Below are 10549 nucleotides of genomic sequence, written 5' to 3'. Positions count from 1 at the left end.
TCCACAATCACAGTTTTCGTGTGTACCTGTTCTACATCCCTCCCAACGTATATATACTGTACCTGGTCAATGAGTTTTTCCACCATAAAGGAAACAATCCATCAAATCACACTCAGTGTCATCATTTCTACATCTGCTAAAATTAATACAACACTATCATATACAGTACTGTACTGTAATTCACCGCTTGAAGAAACGTCGATTTATTTTGAAAATCCCAACCGGATTTGAGTAATTGGCTGCCATTTATGCGCGCACACTTACCTTCATGAGTGCGCATATTTCTCCATTCGCTTCAAGAAGAAGCAGAAAAATGTCGCTCCTGATAAGACTTTGTACGTTGGTCGTTAACGTGTTTTGCCTGCCGCTTCATTTGCTTGAAGCTGTCGGCCTCTACAAAATATATAAACATTTCTTTCCGAAAATCCTATACAACATCACCAAACAATACAACCGAAAAATGCGTGTCAACAAGGCAGAACTGTTTGATCAACTCCCGGAGTTCGCTCGACCCGGGGGGCAAGTGACGCTCCTGGAGATCGGCTGCGGCACCGGCGCAAATTTTGAGTTTTATCCCCCTGGTTCTAAGGTGATCTGCACGGACCCGAACCCGAATTTCCAGAAATATCTGAAGACCAGCATGGACAAGAATGATCACCTCGTATATGAGAGGTTTCTGATGCTGTCCGGGGAGGACTTGAGCCCTGTCAGAGACGCTTCGGTGGATGTGGTCGTCTGCACCCTGGTGCTCTGCACCGTGGACGACGTTCAGCGAACTGTGTGTGAAATTCATCGCGTCTTGAAGCCGGTAAGTGACGAGTCCTGGAAAGGAGAGGAATGAAGGTTGGCCGCAGTAAGACAGATCAGATGTGTGTGAATGAGAGGGACCCAAGTGGAAGAGTGAGGTTACAGGGAGAAGAGATCGAGAAGGTGGAGGATTTTAAGTAAAGATTAAAGATTTTAAGTAGCTGTGGCGACCCCTGAAGGGAAAAGCCGATAGGAAAAGAAGATTGGAATTGGGCTTGAATCTCACCCGAAGGACCGGCGGATGGTCGCCCAAAAGAGTCTGGGTCCTGCCCGGAGTTTCTTCCTCAACAAGGGAGTTTTTCCCTCATCAATTATGCTTGCTTTGGAGGGTTCATTTGGGTTTTTCCTGTCTGTTAAAGCGCTTTGAAACGTCTGTTGCCATGATTAAGTGCTATATAAATAAAACTTGATTAAGTCTGTGTAGGTTCTCAGTCATCCAGGTCATGGTTATCCAAAAGCTGTTGAGTCGATCCACTGGACGTTAAGAAAGTTCTTCAAGATGTTTCGTCTCTCATCCAAGAGACTTCTTCAGTTCAGAGAGTGGCTGATAATGTCCCAGCTGTGGGGTGTGGACAGTGCTTTTCACATTCCAACGACCGTCATTAAACCCGTCTGGCTTGTTGGTGGGGATGTCAAAGTGGGTTGTTGAGATGTGAGTTACACCTTTGTATGCTAATGAGGGTCATTAGCATGAGACCCATCACCTGGGTCAATCCGCTGAGACAATCTTTTTGGGAGTTTCGAAAGGACATGTTTATAAATGGGAGAAAGGTAATGTAGCAGACCACCCCCTCTATTGAGAGATGGCTTCTCCACTTTGACGTGGATGGCCTCTTTCACTCCTCTCTCAAACCATTTATCTTCCCTGTCCAAGATCTGAACACCTGTGTCCTGAAATGAGTGTCCCTCTTCCTTGAGGTGAAGGAAGACTGCCGAGTCCTGACCTGATGTGTTGGCTCTTCTTTGTTGAGCCATGCGTCTGTGTAGTGGTTGTTTGGTTTAAACCAAACAACCACTACACAGTTTAAACTCATGCTAACTTTCTTAACGTCCAGTGGATCGACTCAACAGCTTTAGGAAAACTTGATTAATTGACCCTTTTGGCAGGTGTCAACTTGCAACCCTTCTAAAGAAATTATACTCCAACCCGTGTGTGTGCTAATAATTCTCCTACGGGTATCAGTCAAGTACAGTATTTTCTGCACTATAAGGTGCACCTTTAATGAATAGTTTATTCTACATTTATTTCATATATAAAGCGCACCGGATTATAAGGCGCATATAATAAAAAAATTAAAATAGATTTAAAAAACTAGTGGCTGTAGTTGCACTATCCGTCCACTAGCTAGAGGATTCATGACTGTGAGTATCTTTAATCAGCTGTGAAAGAGCCCTATTGTTATTTCAATGAGGCCATTCTGAGTGTAGCGTGGTGCAGAATGAAGCCGACCTCCACAACACATTTAATTTTTAAAGTATTTTTATTTTTCTCTGAACACTCGTACATCCAATTTTCACTCACATACGGGCGCTCGTCTCTCTTCTTCCCTGTGTGTCTTACCTTTTCTCTGCAAACACAGTCTAGCGCACGCGCCCACGGCTGGTCGGAGTTAAACATTGCTAGGTAACTTTTCAACCCGTTAACCAGCCTTTAACTTAATAGAAAACACGTAAAATAATCATCAAACTCAGAACATGAGCCTTACCAAATAAAATACAAATTAAACATAAATCATATTAATTAAACATTAAATCATATTCACGTAGGTATAATCAACCCACTGATGGCTATTTATGCCACACCCCCCCCCCCAATAATAAATGTCTCCAGACATTTCAGACACTCAAAGTTTACCTTTTTTACAACACATTGAATTTGCTTACTGAAAATATGGCATTACTTATTTAAAAGTGGCATTTGACATTTAATTCAATTAGTACCCCTTTATCAAAGTATCTGGCCCATTTAAACCTATACCACTAACCATCAGTTACTGTACTCTGGATCCCAGTCAGATCAACTCTCAGGTGTAACAGAACTCATATCGGCCTCAGTTCTTTTAGTCTGCTACCAGTCTCTTCATTTGTACAGTACCAGTTCAACATGTTCTCCCGAAATTGTCTCTCCTTCACATCCACAGTCCATACAGTTCCACCACTCTACTTCTCAGAGTACATTTTCTCTGAACTACCGTCATGTCTGTGAAATGTGAGTTCAACCCATTACCTCAGTTCCTGGTGATGCCCACGTTCACCACATGACCGGTGGGTTGCAAGCTGGGGACATACAACTCGTAGACTCTCTGCGCCAGCTTCCACCCACATCGGCTCACCCAAGGTATTGTAGGTCAGCATTCGGGGACGGTGCCTGTGTCGCTGCAGATAGCTGGTCGCTGGAGAAGGCTCCTCCTCTGATGACTCTTGTAGAGTTCCTCCCGGCTCTGCTGTGTCATCCTTACCATCTCCATCAGCTGTGATGCTTCTGTTGTCAGCCTCTGCATCCTGTTGAGCAGCCGTTGCATTAACACTCTGACATCCATTGGTTCCGCTTTCAGAGCTCTCCTGGATGGATGCTGATTGTCTCTCTTGTAACGTAGGACTTGGCCTGTAACAAGGTCTCTTTCCTGACTGTCTCGTATCTGCTCTGGTGTCAGGGACTTGGTTCGAGGGTATGCACTTGCGTCTCTCACTAAGTCTAGTGTCTCTATAGGGACTGCTGCTACCCAAACCGGCGGGGTGTCTCGTTGCACACTGACTCCCTGTACTGTTGCACTGAACACTTCCTGACCCACCTCCTCTGTGCATTGTGTCATGAATGCATTTGTCTAATGGCATGCACGAGAGGCCATCCACATCGGTGTTACACTTTCCTGGTCTATACTTAATGGAGAAGTCAAACTCAGAAAGCTCACCCACCCACCTATGACCTGTAGCATTTAGCTTAGCTGTTGAGAGGATATAGGTTAAGGGATTGTTGTCAGCATAAACGACGACATGTGGAGCATGATAGATGATCCCGGAAGCGTTCACATATTGCCCATTTTAATGCTAAAAACTCTAATTTCCCTGAGTGCATGTGATAGTTCTTTTCAGGTGGTGTGAGAGTTCTGGACCCATAGCTTATGACTACCATCTTGCTGTTCTATCTCTGATAAAGTACTGCTCCCAACCCCTCCTGGGATGCATCTGTGTGGAGGACGAATGGTTGGGTCATGTCTGGATATCCCAGAATGGGAGCCTCTATCAGCTTGTCTATGAGAGAGTTCAATGTCTTTTGGTGGCTCTCAGTCCACTGTATAGGAATGTTAGGTGGGAGGTTACCTTTCTTCCTGGTGGTGTCCCTGGCCTTCCCTTTGTTCATTTGATCGGGTGGTGCTGAGAGCAGTTGGTACAGGGGCTGGGCTATTCTGGAGAAGTTTGGGATGTACGTATGTTCGTTAGTATGAGAGGTATCTCATCACTCTTCTCTGCTCTCCCACAGTCGTCGGCACTTTCTCCTTTAAGGCTTGGACTGGGGCCACTTCAGCTGGGTCCATGGTGTAGCCTTCTCCAGACAGACATCCAGACATCAAACGTCCCAGAAACCTCACCTTCCTCTTCAGCACCTCACACTTATGGGAACTGAGTTTCACCCCGTGCTCCTGATACCTCTGTAACACAGTCCTCAAAACTTGGGCTGTGGACCAGATTGTCGTCCAGATACGGTTGACACATGACATCTCTCAAGCCACACAGACATTGCTCCATTTTTCTCTGGAATTCGGCGGGTGTTGGACTCAATCCAAATGGGATTCGGACCCACTGGTACAGGCCCCAGGGGGTTATGAAAGCTGTCAGGGGCTGGCTTTCCTCATCCAGGAACCCTTGGTGATAGGCCTTCCCGTGGTCCAGTACGGAGAACCAGGAGCTGCCAGTGAATGAGTCAAGCATATCTTGGATTCTGGGTATGGGGTGGCGATGTGGGACTGACCTTTTGTTCGGTTCTCGATAGTCACAACACAATCTTAGAGTCCCATCTTTCTTTCACACGCACATGACTGGTGAAGCGTACGGAGAGCGTGAAGGAGTAATCCAGCCCCGATTCAACAAGTCCTGAATATACTCTTTCACTTCCTGATGCAGTGGCTTTGGGACTGCCATGTATGTTCTTCTTACTGGAGTGGTGTCATGTAGCGTGATGTGGAGTTTCAGTGAGGGGATTGAGCCGATGTCATCATCGTCGTAGGCAAACGCGTGACACTCCTCTCTCAGCAGCTGTTTTGTGGTCCTCCTTTGCTCCTCGTTCAGGTGACTAAGATCAACCGGAGGGTCCTACCAGGCTGGTTTCTGTACTTTTGAGTTGTCACCGCCTGCAGCTGATGCTGTGTTAGTTGGTGACTTTACTCGCTGTCCTCCATTCGTTTGCTCAACGCTGGCGGCATAGGCTGTCTTGACTGGTTGCAGGTGGCCATGTACAGTGCGCTGGGTCAGGGTTACACTGTGATTGTTTGTGTTAGAGATGGGGACTGGCACATAGCCTGACCTTTTCCTGGGGACACTGACTAGACCCTCACCTACCACTACACCCTCTGGTAATGTTGGCTCTTCAGTTGGGACTAGAAACAGGTCTTGGCCACAATACTGCGCCCCAGTGTTGACATTAACATACACTGTGGTGACTTGCTCAGTGGCTAAAGTGAGTATTCTTTTTCCTGTGTGTACAATTCCCACATCTTCCTCAATAACAGGGGCATGAATAAGCTGAAGCACTTGTTGTGCTGTCTTGACTGTTATCTGGAAAGCTTGACACACTGTGTGGTTAGTCTCTGTCCTTGTTGTCTGACTACCCTCTCCTGTTATTTTCTCTATCACGTTGTAGCCTATTATTGGTTCTGCTGCTACCTGTGGGTCGCTTGACACTAGAATAGGTACTAAGAGTGGCTTTGTCATTGTGGAATCGTTCCCTAGCCTAAACTCTACTTCTACCCAGCCCAGGAAAGGAATTTGTTTGGTTGGCTGCCACTCCCATTAACATGTCTGAGCCTAACAGTTCACTGAGGGGTTGTACCTTGCTGTGCGGTAAGTGCAGCTTTCTCCATTCTTCATTAATGATGGTTGCCTGAGCGCCTGAGTCCCATAATGCTACTGTTGGAACTGTGTCCTGTGTGCAGTGGACAGTGTGTCTCTTTGCAATCAACTTGATGAGTCTTTCCTTGCGTCGTGGTGGGAGATAGTTGACTAATGAGGTTTGAGGCAGTGTGGGAGGTGGAACAGGTTGCTGCATGTTGGGACTGGATGATTCACGGGCTACCGGGGGTCCCGGCTCGGCAGCCCCGTCTCATTTCCCTGCTGCTCTCTACCCGTCGGCATCCTCTGGAAAGATGCCCCTCTTGTCCACACTTGGAGCAGTGTCTGCAGGAGTCACCTATCTGCGCTTCCTGACAAAATCTACAACCCCTGGGCCGGATACGGCTGGGTGTGAACGTTTTCTCTGGTGGTCTGGCTTTTGTAGGTTCCACTGTTTGTAACATTAACTTTTTCATTTCTAGAACCTCAGCCTTCAGTGCTTCTATTGGGTCTACCTCGATCTTGGATCCCTGACTTTTCTTACCTTTCCCCCTGCTTTAAGGTTAGTAACAGTGTCAACTGCTGCCACTGAGGCATCCGCTGGGTAAGCCTCCGCCTGCACTTCACTGACTTTTGGGGGTTTATTTATCATGGTCATTCTCCGTTTTTGCTGTCTTTCTTGCTCTATATTTGCGGCCTCACTGATTCGTTCAATTAACACTTCATCTGTGACAGTACGGTTATGGAGATATGGCTTGAGCTGGAATTTAACGGCATCACTATAAAGACCAGTCTCTATGGAACATAGGAATTTTCTCTGAATTAGCTCTGGACTGAACTGCTCACCTTCCTCAGCTGCATCATCTTCACTGGATTTTCTCATCAGCTTCTCTTTCAGTTCTATTGCTCGGAACAAGAAATTCTGTGCTGACTCTTTTGGGTCTTGTGTCACGGTCATCAGTCGATGCAGCAGGTCAGAGGAGCAGTCCACCTTGTAGTGACCCTTGAGTATAGTTTTGAGGGTGTGCAGTGTCAGTTCTCGCTTTATTTCCAGCTTCTCCCGCAGATGAAGACCTGGACTCACAGCACAGGTGACTGCTTCAATTATCTCTGTTTCTTCATGTCCTTTGCGCAGTCCAGCCTCTATCTGGTTTATGAGGCTTGTGTACGACAATTTATCCTTTTGACCCGCTTCACCAATCTGTCCAATTATCCGAAACTCACGCCTCAGGGTTACCCCGGGCAGTCTGGTTGGTGTCATGATGGCAGTCCTTGTGTCTTCTTCCTTTCCAGTCATGTTGGCGGACACAGCGTCTCCACCTGCTGCTTGTGTTTTCTGCTTGATCTTTTCCTCCATTGCCCTGAATTCCTCTTGCATCTGCCGCTGTAACTCCTGGTACTGCCTTCTCAAGTTCTTTAACTCACTCATTCCCTGAACTCCAGTCTCAGACCGCAGTTCCTCCTGTGCCCGCTTCGGGGAGGCCAGGAAGGACAGTACACTCTGCAGATACTGCTGATATGCTTGTGTGGACTCTTCATCTGCCTCTATTTCATCTAATGTCGTCTCCACCAACCTGATTAGGGCGCGTCTTGCTTTGCAGGCAAACCCCTCGACAGGTGCATTACACTTTAGATGCTCACAGAGAGCAATGAGCTCTGTCTCCTCCAGCATCAGTAGTATCCTGCTAACTTCGTCCCTAACTTCCTCCATGGTTCTCGTCTTCTTATTCTTCTATGCGACTGAGCCGTGGGCTAAATCAACCATCCTCTGCTACCAAAATATGTAGCGTGGTGCAGAATGAAGCTGCCCTCTCTACACATTTAATTTTTAAAGTATTTTTATTTTTGTCTGAACACTCGTACATCCAATTTTCACTCACGTACAGGCGCTCGTCTCTTTTCTTCTGTGTGTCTTACCTTTTCTCTGCAAACACAGTCCAGCGCATGCGCCCTCTGCTGGTTGACATTGCTAAGTAACTTTTCAAACCATTAACCAGCCTTTAACTTAACAGAAAACACTCGTAAAATAATCATCAAACTCAGAACATGAGCCTTACCAAATAAAATACAAATTAAACATATAAATCATATGTTTAATTTCTCGCTTTAAACATTAAATTATATTCACGTAGGTATAATCAACCCACTGATTTATGCCACATGAGCCTCAAGGAAACCTGATCACTTGATCACTTTGCCATCTTAGGCCCCGTCCACATGATGACGGATTTTTTGAAAACGCAACTTCTCTGTTGTGTTTACGCCTTTCGTCCACACGACAACGCAGATATCCGGAACGAAAACGCAACTTTTTTAAAACGCTGGCCGAGGTGGATTTTTTTAAAAACACTGGGCCTGCGTTGTCGTGTGGGCGGCCTATCCGCGACGCTGACGTCTTGCCTGCAACGAAAACCGCTGTGACGTCATATTTATGGGCCCGTGTGTTGTGACAACAAAACACGGAGGATTCCTATTGGATAAAATTTGACTCAATACTGCCACCACATGGTTTGGCATGCTTATAGCAGTCTTCGAAAACGCACTGGTGCGTTTACGTGTGGATGGAGATTTTTTTAAAAACGCTGTTGTGTGGACGCGATTCGTTTTCGATGTGTTTTTAAAAAGTTCAGTTTTTAAAAAAATCCGTCATCGTGTGGACGGGGCCTTAGAAAGAAGTCAACACGCGTATTAAAAAACCTGACATTAAAAACTGGTTAAATTAATTACAGTGGACCGACCAGTTCGAACAGGGCGCATTATTTCCTGATCGGAAGTTTGAAGCAGATATTTAAGCTCCGATGTTCGTCTTCGTGTATTAATTAAATATTGTTTCGGTAGTCCAGTCGGAGATGAGGTGCAGCTCTTTGCTGCTGTGTGTCCTAAACAATTTTTTAACAAGTTTTTAATGTCAGGCTGCTAATTTACTGGAAAATGCGACGCTGTTGTACTCCTAGAACTGACTTTAACGTCGGTGTCTCACCGCCGTGAATCTCACAGCACGTCGCTGTAGACAGGTTACACAAGCCTGAATGCACCCCCTGCCCCCCCGTAACGTGTTGTTTCAGGTATCAACAACATTTGTAAATCAATTGCAGCACACTCTTTGGCACCTTTATCTAGCAGTGACTGCTCTTGAAATTTCAGAAAAGGCTGGAAGTTCAGCTTTGAGGGTCTTTCATTCACCTTTATGCCACTTTCTCCGTTTCCACAGACTAATAGAATGGACCGTCACTAGATTCCAGCACAATGGCATTTTTAAGACCAATTAAGTTTAAAGTTATTTCCGACGCCAAATAGTTAGTAAATACTGAGTTCAGTCAGTCAAACTTTATTAACAGAATTGTTGAAAATTCCCTGTTTTGCTACGGAATCGTAGCCAGGTACCGCTGCTAACCCCAGGCTCAAGCTGCTCTGCCGTCAGGTCAGTGAGTCAGCACTTCGGCGATGCCCCTTGACTACTGTCGTTAGGGGGCGTAGTGCCTTCTGAGGGTGCCTCCTGGTGCGGCATGACTGCCGGCCAGACTGCCGGCTTTTTTTCTGCGATCTTGTTTTTAACCAATACTAACATTTATATGAATCCATATACAAGGCGCATTGGATTATAAGGCGCACTACAGGATTATGAGAAAATTATAGGCTTTTAGGTGCGCCTTATAGTGCGGAAAATACTTTAACTTGTTCGTACTTGGGTTAAAATTAAGATAATCATTAGACATTTATCACTGAACGGTGGCACACACATAACCAGTCCTTGCTTTTGCTTTGCAGGGTGGAGCCTTCTTTTTCATGGAGCATGTTGTAGCAGACACTTCGACTTGGATGTACTTCTTACAGCATGTTCTGCAGCCCCTCTGGTATTACTTTGGGGATGGATGCAGACTCCCTCAGCCCACGTGGAAATATTTGGAGTCAGCTGGATTCTCTGAACTCAAAATAAGACATATCATGGCACCGTTGTTCTACCTGATCAAACCGCACATCACTGGTTATGCTGTAAAATAGCCATAACAAGTGAATGACATTACAGTACATGAGTCTCTTCTGCTCTGTGAACTTTGATTGATTGGTAGTACTAGCAATAAAAACAGCTGCTTACTTATTTTGAATAATCCAGCTTTTGCCTTAAAGTAATTATTTCAAGACAATTTTTCTATAGAGTACATAGAACAGAGCACTAATCTTCTGTGCAGCTGATTTGGAAAATATGTCAGCATTTCTTTGTTTTATTCATGTCAGTTTATGAATAAAGTCAGTTGGAGTAAACAACACACTAGGGTAGATGTCTGTCATGCATAAAGAGTACGATCATGTCATCTTCTGAACTCAAGATGCAACTAGCCATATATTACATCAAATGGGCCTTTTCTCATGAAATGCAGACAACTTCGTTCTGCACTTTCGACTTGCTCTCAGTAAATGTAAATAAAGTAAAACAGTATCGCTGCTAGTATGGGGTTATTTCATGGGTAAACGTCAAATTTGTTAAGGCTCCTTAATGATGAATATTTATGTTGGAGTTGGAACATCTACTTCTTGCTTATTTCATCAAGAAAATAAACTCATTCTTTTCAATGATTTTCCAATCATTGCATTCTTATTTATATTTTCAGTCTGTTTGTGGACAAGGGGTTTGGCATTATGATTAAATGACTGCAGACGGAAACGAAGGTCTACAGTATTTTCACTTTCTGCTAAA

The 10549-nt window shown here is 45.1% G+C and overlaps 1 protein-coding gene across 1 annotated transcript; it reads left to right on the top strand.

Moving 5' to 3' along the window:
• Positions 1-272: 272 nt before the first annotated feature.
• Positions 273-10410, top strand: LOC137595753 (thiol S-methyltransferase TMT1A-like). Its single transcript, XM_068316019.1, has 2 exons — positions 273-808; positions 9622-10410. The coding sequence occupies exons 1-2, from the start codon at positions 314-316 to the stop codon at positions 9853-9855; spliced, it is 729 nt and encodes a 242-aa protein (XP_068172120.1). The 5' UTR covers positions 273-313; the 3' UTR covers positions 9856-10410.
• Positions 10411-10549: the final 139 nt, after the last annotated feature.

The sequence above is a fragment of the Antennarius striatus genome, chromosome 5 (genome assembly GCF_040054535.1).
Source record: "Antennarius striatus isolate MH-2024 chromosome 5, ASM4005453v1, whole genome shotgun sequence".
Lineage (NCBI taxonomy): Eukaryota > Metazoa > Chordata > Actinopteri > Lophiiformes > Antennariidae > Antennarius > Antennarius striatus.
The sequence above is the reverse complement of the archived record's forward strand: the minus strand, read 5'-3'. Positions and strand labels throughout refer to the sequence as shown.

Coding starts and splice junctions, on each gene's coding strand:
- LOC137595753 (XM_068316019.1), top strand. CDS start 314: ATGTCGCTCCTGATAAGACTTTGTACGTTGGTCGTTAACGTGTTTTGC. Junction 809..9,621: donor TTCATCGCGTCTTGAAGCCG/GTAAGTGACGAG, acceptor TTTGCTTTGCAG/GGTGGAGCCTTCTTTTTCAT.